Consider the following 15,127-nt stretch of genomic DNA (forward strand, 5'->3'; position numbering starts at 1 on the left):
TTTGCAAATCTGTTGTGAACGGTCATGTAAGCAAGTCGAGTTGTGCAAACTCACAGGCTGATTTTGCAGCAGCCGAGGGGTTTGAGTGTTGACTGCATACCCAGTTCTCTTGTTATTCTCAATAATTATTTTTTCTTCTTACTAGGAGCAAATGCCGGCATGACTAAGGTCTGAGGAAGTGCTTCTGTGTCCCTACCAAGGGTTTGTGGGTGCAGAGGAAGGGTGCAAGGACAGCAGGGACATCTTGAGCTACCATGGATATCCCTACTGATTTGGTGCCATCCTCCATGATGTCCCAACCTGAGGTGATTGAGGTGAGTAGACCATGATGAAACTGGTAGCTGAACTTCCTCATTGAATTCTAGCTTTTTCTCCTGTCTAATTGCTGAGTCATCAAGGGAATTTCTCCTGAAATATTGTATTAAAACCACTCATCATTTGTTAATAATGTTGTACTTTGAGACATGACATTGCTGTGTTATACTACTATTTGTAGAAGAAAATATATGGCAAAATACAATCTTTATTGACTCCATGTAGGTGGTCCCTGCACTATGGTTTGATTCTTGCTGTGCCTAATGAATACAAAGTAGAAGGTGGTCATAATGTGGTTCAGTTGGAATAATATCCCAGGAAATTTCAGGTTCAGTGTTCTTATCAGAAAAGCTAAAGTTTTAAGCGAAAAGCAGCAATAAAATAAATAATATACTTAAAATTACTAAAACATTAATATTGCTTTCATGAATCAAAGTGTCTGTCTCAGACCTGATATTTATGAATACCTAAGTGATTTCTTCAGTTCCATGTACAGAACACCAAGTACTTGTGTTTTCTGGTGAAGTAAATATCACAAACAGAAAAGCAGATGCTAATAACAGTCAAGATTTCATCTCAGAAAAGTGTTTTCAAAGTCCCTTTGGCTTTGTAGAGACCCAAGTGTCTGTTGCAACTTAAAACTTTTAAGGATGTATATTTTACGAAGAGGGCACCACAGCTGATTAAGGTAGATGTCAGAAAATTGGAGATCTAATGTTTATTTTGCCTTTGTTTTTTGCTGGAGATTCTTTGGCTCAGGAGACTACAGCTTTTAGCAGTATGCACTGAGAAGTACAGTAATGCAGAGATCCCTGGACCCTGTGAAGTTACAAAAAACATGTCCGCTAGTGGGAGGTGATGTGAAACAAGCAGAATCCAAAATCTACTTTGGAGAAACTTCTTTGTGCTTCCCTTCCCCCTGTGTTTCAAATGGAGTACTAGTATAATTTAAAAGTATTTTTGTTGCTTTTCAAGTCTCTGTCCCTGTAAAGGTCGGAGAACAATTTTGTGTCTTTACAGTAGAACAGAATACCTGGTAGGAGTTGGATCCTGTATGCTTGCATCCCAGGCTGCTGCTGCACTCTTCTCCAGAAAGGCTCCCCCAGGCCATCTCTTCACATGCTCTGAAAGGCATTTGCACCCCTGTCTCTGTGGGTTCTCTCTTCAGAGCCTTCTTTATGTATGAGAAATTTGTGTATCTAAGGATTGCTGTTCAGCATAAAAGCCTCCTAGAAGGGAAAATAAGGCCAACTGTGGTGCAGGAATGAGTGGAAGAAAAGCTCTCACTTGTAATGGACTTGATGATCAGCATAGTCACCATGCTGTTATACTTATGGGTGAATAAATGCACATGTCCTGTGTCTGCAGGAAGCTTCTGCTGAATAAATCCTGCCCTGGACTTGCATCACTAGAGCAAAGACTAGAGATAAATGGATGATTCTTGTCATTGACTGGTAATCCAGACAGCTCTCCCTCCACACTTGGGTTTTAGAGGTTGTGTTTCAATGAGATTTGACTTGGGAGCTGAAAAGAAATGGCAACAGGAAGCAAAGGGAAGACTGGTATCTCAGTGTGGGAGATAATGGTAGAAAACTATCATTCTCTCAACTTCACGTTGTAAAAATGGACTCAAATTTTATATCCATATGGGCAGACTTACATGCATGCATGAATTCCCAGAGATTTCAGTAAACCCTTGTGGATCTGGTGGTTGATAAAAGGTTTCAATCCTATATAAAGGAGTAATAGCTCCAAACGATCAGCTAGGAGCCATGTGTATGTTTCTGAGTGCAAGGAGATGAATCATTAGATGGAAGTGGTAAAGTAAAGCACTTTTCAGACTGGGACAGCATGGGCTTGCCTTTCACGTTTGTGTTGACATACAAATGAATTTTGGATGTAGTTTAGAAAACTATATTAATTTTTTTTTTTTCTGGAGGACATTATTCTGCCTTTTAAAACTGAGCAGATGCCACAGTGTCCTGCAGAAGACATTTAGAGACTAATGTTCTAAGGAAGGATTTTTTTTTTAAACTTGGAAGTAGCCTTACATGCCTTCTGCATGAGCTAGATGGCATTTCAGTTACAAAAAGAAGTGTTTTGCTACTCTACTTTAAACTTTCTTTATCTTTAATCTTTTTTAATCTTTTATTTTTAAACTTTCCTTTAGCATTGCCAGGATAGTTAGTTTCCTTCACATTTAGTCAATTTAGTCTTAGAAATAAATATTATCTATTTTGTATACACATATATGCATGTACGTGTATACATCTCAGTAATAAATATTCCTCTGCCTATCATCAGTCCTTTAACAGCACAGGGCCAGCAAGAATAGACTGTTATTTACCATGGAGAAGAATCCCAGTGACCTTAGCAAGGCCTTTTACAATCCAAAGCCCAACCTGATAGGTTTTTTTTCTTGGGCTTTAATCCTACAGATGTTTATGGTGGCACCACAATGAGAGAAGTTCCTGCTAATTTAATTGCAAATGGTTTCTTTCTCAAGATTTATCTTCCGAGTCAGGTAACAAAAGATTCACATTTTGGAAAAGTTTTTGAAAGTCACTTCTTGATACCAGGTGTGAAATTGTTGTTACTGTTTTAAAACATTCTTATTGCTAGTGTGTCAACAAGGAAATGTTTTTGGTGCTCTCTACAACCCCCTACTGAAGCAACACATTTTCCACAGTTATGCATTTCCCTATGTACTGACCTGTCCAAAGCTCTCTGCTCCCATCTTCTTCCCTGCCCCCCCCCCCCAAAAAAAAAATCCTGTTAACAGATTTAAAGAATGGTGATTAAGAGCACAAATTTAAGTCATCTTGGTTATGTTTAAATGAGAAGGATAAGTAAAGTTTCAGTGTAGTTTAGCTATCCATAGCTGAAATCTGGAATAGAAAATAGTTCTGGGACATCATTCGCAATATGTCAGAGAAGTCAATGAAACAAAAAATTTGCAGAATATGCGTTGAGTTTTTGGCAACAGGGTTTTATTGTAAGGCAGAATCTAGTGATTTTAGATTAGATACGCAATTCTCCTAAAGAGAGAGAAACAAAATGTAACAGAACTTTTTTTTTTTTTTTTGTTAGGGATATTTTGTGGTACATGTGATTACTTCATACCTCAGCTATGTATAAGCAAAATTATATCACAGAAACCTGATTAGTCTGATAATGCAGTAAGCGGAAAGTTAAGTAATTCTGTAAGAAGCATTTAGCATCCCAGAGGGCTTTGCTGTTTGCAAAAAGGAAACATAACAAGTGGTGATCTAAACTGATTAATGTACTCTGTGGAGTGATTAGTATCTTCTCTCTTTGTGAATGGCATGAGATGAATTCTGCAGTAAAAGCTTTGAAGAAGAAATTATTTGAGCTCCAGTTGCTTAATGAACCAGGGACTTCCAACAGTGTTTCAGAAATGTTTAAAACAAGAAAACATCAAAAATTCATCATTCTTTTTGCTTTTGCCAGCAGTGGATCCTACCAGCCAAATACTAGAAGTAAATGAGTATATTTAAATAACTGCCTTGCAGCTGTTCCAAAGAGAAATCCAGAGCAGTTTCTATTATAGTGGCCTTTCATGGCTGTGTGGTTACCAGAGCCAAAAAACCACTTCTCCCACTCTGTGCCATTGAATACTTCTCTATTTTCCCTTCTTTTTGTCTGAATTAGAGTGGAAGAGATTTAAACTATCCTTGCCACAGAATGGTCATCCTCAGTAGCTTTTTTCTCTTTATAATGGTGTTTCAGAACAGACTCCTGTGGGGTGGCACAACTGTTGTCACCCCTTTCCCCAACAAAGCCCAACACGATTTGCATTTTGGATTTGGTGCCCAAATTCTTGTAGCCAACAAATGTGCTGATTTTTTTCTCCCCTTCTAGGTGAGTAAGCGAATTAACTCTTTACCAAAACAGACCTCTGGATTGTGGCAAATAAGGTAAACAAAAGAACAAAAGGGAATGGTGAGACTGGAAGAAACAATTTGTGATTAGAGGCAAATCCACCGAGTTACAGGCATCATAAAGGAAACTTAAATACCAGTATGCTTTTTTTAAATACTAGATGAGATTACCCAGGATTCAAAATACATCTCCATTTTGTTCAAAGTAGACCAATACTGCTTTATAGTTAGCTGCTCAGTACTGTATGAACGAGTTAATGATAGAGAACCCATTGTTGCCAGAGCCCTGAGAGAGAAAGATTTTTCTGTATTCTGTTTATATATTTCACAAAGCAATGCATCAAAGGAAAAGAAACCCAAACTGCCCGTTGTATATTTCAAGGAAAAAAAGTATTTGCCATGGCGAACACAGGATAGTCTTCTCATTTCCATTTGGAAATCTCAATTTCCAGCCCAAAATTAAATTTGCTATGCTCATTGACATAATTTTGAATAAGCATTTTGTTTGTAGGCTAAACTCTCCCAAGTGCTTGCTTTGCTGGTTTGCTTGGTGAGAAGTAATGGAAGGTGTGCCCTGGAGATGGAAGTAGCCCCAATAACCTGCAGCATTTTTTTCAGCATAGAAGGACAGTCTTTCAGCTGTTGGAACCAAGAATAAATTCCCAGCTTGGCTCACTGAGCACCAAAGTAGGTCCAAAGGATGCATGTTGTAATTCATTATGCATGGAAACTCACTTGGGACATCAGAGGTGCGGATTTTTTTTTTCTTTTCCCCTCCTATCTTTTCCACCCTTCTAAAGTGACAGATAGGGGACTGTGTGCTACAGCTCCCTCCAGAAAGCTCTTTGCTCTGGGGTCTTTGGGAAATGTCTGTCCTGTGCTGCACTCATCCTGTACCACAGCCTGCAGGGATTCACAGCAGGTCAGATGTTTGGCTTTGAGTTCAGGTTGAAGATAAGGCAGGTAGGCTGCCACCAAGTGAACTGGGTGAGATAGTGAGAAGCTTAGTCTACATTATGACACAGATGTTTTTTGAAGGTATAATGGGTGGCAAACTTCAGTCACTAAATAAGATGATGGAATATAATTGCCTTCCTGTGTCTCCCACAAAGCCAGGAGGTGTCAAGCCTATACTCATGTTTGGTTAATGTTTGTGAAGCCCAGCTTGTCGTGAAAGCTCCCTCAGTAGAAAATGAAGCTTGAAGAGCTTTGCAGAAACCCTTTCTGTACTCTGTAGGGGACATTTGGGCTCAACTACCCAATCTGGGCTCAATATGCCCAATCACATCTCTCCTAGTGGCAAAGCCAATTAGCTTATTTTTGCAATACCTCTGCATTGCAGTGGTAGCCTCCCTTTGACAGGAGCTTGGAAGGCAGAGACAGGGTGGCAGAGAAGTGCTGTGTGGTCTGGGAGCAAATCTTTAGTAATCAGTGTTTAAGCCATCCTAGCAATGTGAGGGGAGGATGTGATGATGTAGAATTATGCCCTGATTCAAACAGTCTTCACTTCCTCCTCAACTGGAAAACATCTATCAGAACATGTAGGTAGTGCTTGTGAAGGATGCAACTCATCTGAAAATGCTGGATCTGTGGAAAAGGAGCAACAAGACAGCAGTGTCTGAATTATTGGGTAGGTTGCTGGAGGAAGGAGTTCAGTCTCTGGCTTTCCTTGGATTGTTTTTCAATTCTTCTGCTTTTTAATTTCCTAGATATCCTTTTGCTTGCAGAATTCTTCAGTAAAAGAGATCCATGTACATGTGCAGCCATTCCTTTCTGCAACAGTAGAAAGTGCAAGAAGTTGAAACCACAGAGCTGGCAATCTGGGGAGCTGCTGGGCCAGTTCAGTATGCTCCTGACCATCACTGCTCTTCGTTAGTGCTCTTGTGTTTGAATAGTGAGTTGCATGGCTCCTGATTTATCTATTCTGAAAAGCTAAAGGGCTGAGTCGAGGTATTTCAGACCTGATAGTTAGCGACCCTGGCATCTTCCAGAAGAAAGGCATTTTTAAAGTTAGCTGGACTTCCTGTTCTCACCCATTCCTTTTTTTAGCCCATGGAAGCTATTTTTGAACTTGCTTTTGTAGTATTCAACAGTGAACAAGCACTAAGGAAGGTCAACAACCTCCCTGGGTGTTTTATAGTCAATCTGTGGAGGTCGTAATCATAGTTTCCAACAGGATCTGTGTCACTTGTGAATTATACCTTCCTCAGTGGAAGTAAAATTGCTTCTTTTTCTAGTGTTGCTGGTGACTGTGTCTCTTTGGTACACTGAGTGTCTAGATATGTTGGGTTATCCTTTTCAGTTGTAAACTGTATGATGCAGAGAACTTCTCAGTTCAGTTTCTAATATTTGGGATATTTGTTACTCTGAGACTCCATAATAGTACAGTCTACTACAAAACCATCCTAAAAATTATGGATATGCTAGCTATTGCCACATGATCCATAAGTAACTTTATGTTTTATCATGTTATAGCAGAGTCAAAGGGATCCCCTTGCAAAGCGAATCATTTCTTTGCATCTTCTCAGCTATGTGAAGGGCAAAATGAGTCCAGTCAAATGAAGAAGTGTCCTGCTGTAGCTCAACCACCATGTCTTAACATACAAGCTTTTCTTTAAGTCGGCCAAACAAATACTTTGGGAGATGCAATTCTGAAAAGGGTATGTGAGGAGCTGTTGTATCTTGGTGATAGCGTTTCATACTTTCATTGTGCAGATGAAATTATAACTGTACATAAGGCATAGTAGGCATAAGGCTGTAATGAATCAGGACCCTTGTCTTGAGACTTTTTGATTTTTTTTACTTAAATTTTGGGGAAATGCCTCTTCAACTTCTACTTTTATCTTTAAAGGAAACACCACCTTTTCACCTTTATTTTTAAGCCTCTTGTTTCTTTTGCATTCTGCAGTTTGAACTATAGTTTGTGCTTTTCATTAGGTAATGAAGATATTTTTGTTGCAAATGGGAATTTTTTTCTTATCTGTGACAACTTTACTTTCATAAAACGCATGGTTTTGCAGTTGTGGGTTGAGAAAGTATTTACATATTGATTCAATTATGCCTATACTTACTTGCCTATGCTTATTTTAAAGATATTCTTAATAGATACCCTTATTTGGGAATTTTGAAGTTGGTGGTTCCCCCAAGTTTTTCAGCTATAGCCTTCCTTGTATGTTGATAAACTTCAGAGTATTTAGCTAAACTGAAAGCAGTGCTACTGATTTTCCATTCGTTGCTGCACTAAATGTAGAGCTTTAAGATACCTACTGCTCTTTTGGAGTCTTAGTCTACTGTTCCCAATTCTACATTTCCTCTGAAATATTTTCTGGATTTCTGGGCAGCACTGAGAATCACAAATATTGTTTTGGGGATCCAAGGGTAGCTACCTCAGAATTAAGAGCTCATCCTGTACAGAAAGAGTCTCCTCCGAGTCTCACTTCTGAAAAATTGAGGTCTCTGGCTTGTACTTGGCATTTCATTGTATGCAGAATTGTCATCTTCCTCAAACTTCCTTGCCAAATAAATTGCTTCTCATCTCCTCGCTGTGTTCTGCATAAGAAAACAGAAACATGTCAAGGTTAATTCAGTAAAGGGAAAAAAAAGAGGAGCAGACTGTGTTTGGAGAGCTAAGAGTTAAAATATTTTTAAGAGTTTTCTTGGATATGGAATCATTTTTGTGGCTTCCAAGTTTTAAAAGCTCTATAAAAATCAGACCTTAGTATTCTAAGAATGTTCAGCTCTGTTTCTCTCGGCAAGAAATAAATGCATCCATGCCTGCTGGGGGGGTGTGTGTGTGTCTCTTTTTTGTTGTTGTTGTTAGGGGGACCGAGGGACTCTGCAAACTCTCAGATTGCAGTGGGTTTTGTAAATTGATCATTTGCCCCTTAGGCACCTTGTGCTAACTAATGCTCCGTTTAGACAGTATCAATCGGCAGTATTCGAAAACTTGTTGGTGGGTTTTTTCCACCCTAAGCATCTCTCCATGCATAGAGCTCACCAGGTGGGCTGTCACTCACCACCAAGCTGGCAGGATCCAGAGGTCCCCTCTAACCTTCCCGCTCCAGGCAGCCAGTGCCTTCTCCACTCCAGTCCCTTCCCTGAGTGGGGAAGGGGGTAATGGGCTGGTCACCCAAGAACATCCTATGGGCAAGCTGCTCCATGCCTTGGATCCAAATCCTCACCCACTCTTTAAGCTATGATGGAGAGGTGAGGCAGCAGCAAGATGAATCAAGCGTGTTAGATTAATGGTTGGACTGGATGATCTTAAAGGTCTTTTCCAACCTAAACAATTCTATGATTCTATGAAACACTGGGAAGTTGCTTACATGGGTTCTTCACAGTCTCCCCACTGCCATCCCAGTGGCGTGGCCCCGTACCGCCAGAAGAGAGCAGCTGAGAGGAGAAGTATAGCAGATAGTGGCTGGAAAGGCCAGTGCCAAGGTAGTGTTCTGGCCATGGGATGACTAGGTGTTGAATACAGAAGCAGAGTGAGTTTTATTTATTATGTTCTGGTGCCAGATTTCCTAGTCTGTGTGTACTGTGTTATGGTTATAATGATTTTAAGAGATTTAACTCCATGTACTCAAGATTCTTTTGTTCTTTGGTTTAGGATAACTGTGTCTTGAATATTAAATCAACCTCACATGGTTAGAGGACATTTTGCATTTAGCCTGCTATTACTCCATTTTGCTTTATCTGTCTTGTTGGTTTATAATTCAGACGTTTTCTTTTTCTACACAGATGTGTCCCAGAGGTTTAGTTAACATGGGCAATTTGCAGTTTGGTTTAAAGCAAACTTCTGTTGAGATATACTAAATGGATGAGGTAAATCTCAGGGCACTGCACATCTGGCTTACCCAGGCAATGAAACACACTGAATGGAAACTTCAGGAAATTAAAATATAAACTTCCCTGCTCCTTTCCCTTCAGGGGCAGGAGAGGGGATGGGTCTGCCTGTTTGCATATGCCATTATGGTATGTTAACACTTTCAGTGCTCAGAGATATGTTATATTTCCCTCCTGCTTGAGCCTTTCCAGTCAGATAACAGCATCGCGGGTAAATGTGATGCCTTGGGATTTGTATGTTTGTGACCTGGGAGGTCTAAACCTTCCTGTAAGGTATACGCTGGCATCTGAGAAAGCTGATTGTCTGGAAGTTTGAACTTTTGTCAGCAAACTGTCTCTTCTGCTCTTTTTTCCCTTGGGACTGAAAAGATTGCTTTTAAAGGAGATCCCAGGTTTTAGATTAGCACACCCTAAAAAAAAAAAAAAACCTTCTCCAAAACCCCTTATGTGAACAGAGCATTTTGTTCCTGTGTCTTCAAAAGGAGAGAAGAAACCAATGAACATCATGCTTTTCCTCCAGAATTACTCAAGTGCTGTTATGCTTTTAAATTAACAGGTCTGACTGTAGCATTTTATATACTCTTATGTACATTGCATACATTCAGCCCTGGCTTGGCATTTTGTGAATAAGACAAACACACAGCACTTATCAGTGCATGTTACAGTGAGCTTTTTTATCATATCTTGTTTCAGATTTCTTATGAAAAGACTAGGGAGGATATTACAAAATTGGGGGATAATTCACATTCTAAGCCCATGTGCAAAACAAAGCCACAAAAAAAAAAAGTGCCAACTACCACATTTTGAATTTCTGAATTAAAAATATGTTCTGCCAGGTGTATCTGGCCTCTCTCCACAGGAGCAATAGTGGAGCAGGAATTGTTACATATGGGCAGCAGCCATCTAAAAGAAGAACATAGATTGACCAATATATAGACAAAGAGAATTTATTTGGATCACAAAAGTCCACTAGATCCTGGAGTCCTGACCTCCTCTGTAATTCAGACTGTAAGGCTGCATACAGCTATTCCTACAGAGTGCAAAAACCCAGGGTATTCACAAAATTAATGCAGATGTTGGCAAGCTTTTATAAGGGGCACTAATTCATTCGTATGACTTCCTTTCTCCCTCAAGAGTTCTTATACTTGACCTGTTAGTGCCACACAGTCTTTAACCAAAGAATTAAACCCAGATGTCTTGTAGCTAAGTCTCCCTTTGTTAAGTATCCCTTATAGACTGTTTTTTCTATGTAACAGAGAGATCCTACATGAGAACTTTTTAAAATTCTCAAATAATTAAGGCTGAAAGGTTTCTAACCTAAGACTTGATGTATCCTAGAGGAACAATAAAAGTTTTATAGTCACTGTGCTGAGAAATACTGTTTACTCTAGATTTTTAGTATCCTGGGTCTGCAAATTTTTCTGATCGATGTTTAGGTTGGAGGTAAAATCATTCTAAGAAGATCTTTTTTTTCAACATAAATCTAAATGTCATGTAATGCATTTGGGATATAAGTGGAAATTTTTGTATGTTGCTTTATTGGAATTAGCTTAATTGTGTTGATAAACAGAGGGAAATGAAAGGAAACGGAAATAGGTTTGCGTAATTCTAAGGAAATATTTATCCAATACTTTTTTCACTTGAGTGCAATTACTAATTCTCTTTCCCAGTTCTGTACATTTTTGGTTTCAACATGAAGGTTAGGTTAGCTGTAGTATTTCCTGCAGAATGGCTGGAGCTGTCCAAAACATAGGGATTCGTATGCATGTTTTAACGGGAAGAAATTCTTATCTTTTAGTGTTGTTGATGTGGGTTTCAGTTGGGCTTATTACCCACTTTCTTGCTAAAACTTCCCCTCTTTTTGTAAAAATTCAAGTTTAGTCAGTAGAGTTTCACAGCCATAAAAGCAGGGTGTCAGAGCCAGCTCTCCTGGGTCTCTTTAGAAAGATAACTTTTTGACATGAGTTTCTTGTTTCGGTTTTTTTAATTATTATTTTACACCCTCTTTGTTAAGCCATGCTGAACAAGGAATCAGTATGTTATTCAGAGGGGCTTCTTTTTCTAAGATTTGCCTTTTGGGAATTGCACCTTGAGTAATTGATTATAACTGAGGAAGGAAACTCATTAAGAATTTTCTCGTTAGCCAACAGTTTTATGCAAAGCTTTTACATTCTGGTGGAGTATAGGGCATGTTTGTTGCACCCGTAGCTATGCTCGGTTGAGTACAATGCAAGGAAAATTGCAGGCTGAGGCCAGACTGAGAGAGTTGGGGTTGCTCAGCCTGGAGAAGAGCAGGCTGTGGGGAGACCTTATTGCAACCTTCCAGTACTTAAAGGGAGCCTATAGGAAGGATGGGGACAATCTTTTTAGCAAGGCCTGTTGTGACAGCACAAGGAGAAATGGATTTAAACTAAAGAAGAATAGATTTAGACTGGATATAAGGAAGAAATTTTTTACAATGAGGATGGTGAAACACTGGGACAGGTTGCCCAGAGAGGTAGTGGAGGCCCCATCCCTGGAAACATTCCAGGTCAGGATGGATGGGGCTCTGAGCAACCTGATCTGGTTAAAGCTGTCCCTGCTCCCTGCAGGGGGGTTGGGCTAGATGACCTCTAAAGGTCCCTTCCAACCCAAAGCATTCTGTGATTCTATGAAAATTAATCGTGTATTCCCTGACATAGCCATAACAATACTTAATGCAAGAAATAAGCATAGATGCTTTTAACACTAGTTAAGTCAAATACTGCTTTTCTGATTTCTTGCCTCACTTCTATTTCAAATTAAAATAAGCCATTTCAGATGAGTTATACTTAAAAGCATGGTGTATTTCAGACCTTGTTTAGAAATGTGACTGATCGAAAAAGAAGAATGCTCATAGAAATACAGTGGCATGTTTCTTTTATTGTTTATAAATGCGCTTCATGCCTTATGGACAGACACAACTGCCCTGGCCCTGGCAAGTCACAGTCTTAGAGCATATTGATGATCTTAACTTAGGGTATTCTTCCCAGTTTTTAAGACAAGAAGGAATGCCCCTGATGGAGACCTGAGTAAGTCAAAACCTGATGGGAAATGTAATCCACTTTTCCTCCTCTTTGAGGAGCTCTTCTTTTAACACCACTACAGCCAAACAATAGTTTTATGCACTGATAACATATAAGGTGTCCTGTAACAGAGTTAACTTTTCGTAATCACGAATTGCATGCCCTTCTCTAAGTGAATTTTTCAGCAGGTCTGCTTGGCAAGAAGTTCATTTGCTATGTGATTTACAACTATGTCAGAAATCATGCTAGCTCCCAGAGCAGATGGAAGCATTTCTGGTTGGTTGTAATCTGGTTGCTGTTACTAGACTCCTCAGAGCAATTGTTTACGAGTCGTGGAATGCCATTTGGTCTGAAAAAATAATTTTTTTCTGAAGCATGTTCCCTTCCTGTCCCCCTCCTTGATCCCTGTGCATGTCTTGTCCATGGAGGTAATCATATGTTTTCAGTTCTGATCTCATTCTTTTGTTTCTCTTTTTCCCCTCTTTTTTCAGTCCACAGCCATGAGTGAACCACAGTGCTACTACAATGAAACCATTGCCTTCTTTTATAACCGAAGTGGAAAATATCTAGCCACTGAATGGAACACTGTCAGCAAGCTTGTAATGGGACTGGGGATTACCGTCTGCATCTTCATAATGCTGGCTAACCTCTTGGTTATGGTGGCTATTTATGTCAACCGCCGATTCCACTTTCCTATTTATTACTTAATGGCCAACTTAGCTGCTGCGGACTTTTTTGCAGGGCTGGCCTACTTTTACTTAATGTTCAACACAGGACCCAACACTAGAAGATTGACTGTAAGCACCTGGCTTCTTCGTCAGGGTCTTATTGACACTAGCCTGACAGCCTCTGTAGCCAATTTGTTGGCCATTGCTATTGAGCGGCACATTACAGTTTTCCGAATGCAGCTACATACTCGGATGAGCAACCGGCGAGTGGTGGTCGTAATTGTTGTTATCTGGACTATGGCTATCGTCATGGGCGCCATACCAAGTGTCGGATGGAACTGTATTTGTGATATTACTCACTGCTCCAACATGGCACCGCTCTATAGTGACTCCTACCTGGTCTTCTGGGCTATTTTCAACTTGGTCACCTTTGTGGTCATGGTGGTTCTATATGCTCATATCTTTGGGTATGTCCGCCAAAGGACTATGAGAATGTCCAGACACAGTTCTGGACCCCGCAGGAATCGGGACACCATGATGAGCCTCCTGAAGACTGTGGTCATTGTGCTTGGTAAGTGCGTACTTTGCCCTTTGTTCTCCCCCTTCTGTTTCTTATCAGGTGCTTTCAGTAATACATGTCCAGCTTCTTGGAGGTTGGCAGCATTTGGAGGACACTAGAAGAGGTGAGGGCAATAAGAACCCCCAGCATTCATTACTGTGTTGGAACTATCAAGCTTAGTTATGGAAGCGGGTATCAGAGACTTGGTCACTCAGCCCTGTAACATGAAAATGATGAAAATCCAGGACCTCCAGATGTAAGGTGGAGGCTTTTCGCAGCCATGCAGGTTTAAGCTTGTTTTAGCAGCCTATCCTTTGCAGTGTTCACTCTTTTGCGTTTGAAGATGCCAAATGGCTGCAACCTTTAAATAGTACAGGGAAGGCTCAGTCTTCCACTGAAGTACCTCTTGTCTCCTTTTTGCTACTCAAAAGGTGTTGTGTGTATTCAGGCAGTATTCCCATGTCTGGAGAACAATGAGGGGCTACAGGCTATTGATGAAAAGATTTTGCATGTTAAGCAGGACTGCAGGTACAGTTTGCTCAGGTCTATAATGTTTGGCACATCTGAGTATCTGCCAATTTGCTAATACATAAAAGTAGCACGTAAGGCACTGGTGTGCTTCAGCACACCGGTCAGGAGGTGCCTAAGCTTCAGAGCTCGAAAAACAGGGAAACATGAGACAAATATCCTGACACGCTTTGCAGTCAGAAGGTTCCTGTCTTTTTGTGGATTTTGTCTGGGGTTCTCAGTTCCCTTGTGCAAAAGCACAGCCTGGGTACTGGGTTCTGTTCCCTGGTGATTTTATTTGCGGTTTGTTCTGCTCTTTGTTGCTGCAGATGACAGTGAGCTGCAGGCAGGCAGCAGGAATAGTGCTGGTTCTTTCCTTGTCCCAAACTGTGTTCCCACCCATGAGGTCCTCCAGCATGGTACACAGGTCTCTTGGGATCCCAGTACCCTGTTGCATTGTGAAGTTGCCCTAATAGTCCATAAATGCAACCGTACAGTCTGCAAAGCCCAAAACTTAGCCCCAGTTCTTGCTTTGACATCCTGATTTCCATGGCTTTATACACCATGACTTGTGCTTTTTAGCAGTTACTATCTGCACAAACATGGCAAAATACTTGCAAAGTTTTGATGTGAGTCACTGTGTCAACTCATACGTTAGTTTAAGAATGTGCAATTTGCTCTCTGACCTAGTGATTAGCTTTGTAACCAGAATACAAACTGTGTAGTTGACTAACCTGTTCAACCATTGATAAGTCATATTCCTACATGTCCTGCTCTTCTCTTCAAGGAAAGAATCTCTGAGTGTTGCAAGGGAATGGTGTAGCAAATGGTGGGTAAAACCTCTCCTGACTGCCTGGTGGTTAGGAAATCTGTCCCTTCCCACCTCCATGATCCTCCTCACAGAAGGCAAGATGATGTTAAGAACACAAAGAAAATTCAGTTTTTGCAGTCTTCATTTTAAGAAACAGAAACTTATTTTCCCTCCTGAAGGAATTGCTGTTCATACAGCAGTGGAGTATTTCCTGTTAGGTGAAAGACTGGCTCAGACAAGTAAAAAAAGAAAAAAGAAAAAAAAAGGGGGTGGGAAATAGTAAGCGCTTATATCAGTGCAATGCAGAGTTGTAGGAATAAATAAGTAGTCACTGAATAAATAGCACATGGCAGCGAATCTCAAGCTTGTATGGGACTAGAGGTATGTATGCAGCTGGAAGGGTAGGTAGTGACTGCACCCTCTCTCGTTCCCCTATGAGCTAAGGTCACAGGGAAGATATACAGGTCACCCAGTGT

The 15,127-nt window shown here is 40.4% G+C and overlaps 1 protein-coding gene across 1 annotated transcript in view; it reads left to right on the forward strand.

Moving 5' to 3' along the window:
• Window positions 1–254: 254 nt before the first annotated feature.
• LPAR1 (lysophosphatidic acid receptor 1) overlaps window positions 255–15,127 on the forward strand; it is a 49,005-nt gene continuing 34,132 nt past the window's right edge. The window contains exons 1-2 of the mRNA XM_009492488.2: window positions 255–314; window positions 12,598–13,345. Of these exons, the coding sequence (XP_009490763.1) occupies window positions 255–314; window positions 12,598–13,345 (808 nt within the window). The remainder of the gene's footprint in view (window positions 315–12,597; window positions 13,346–15,127) is intronic.

Source organism: Pelecanus crispus, chromosome Z (assembly GCF_030463565.1).
Source record: "Pelecanus crispus isolate bPelCri1 chromosome Z, bPelCri1.pri, whole genome shotgun sequence".
Lineage (NCBI taxonomy): Eukaryota > Metazoa > Chordata > Aves > Pelecaniformes > Pelecanidae > Pelecanus > Pelecanus crispus.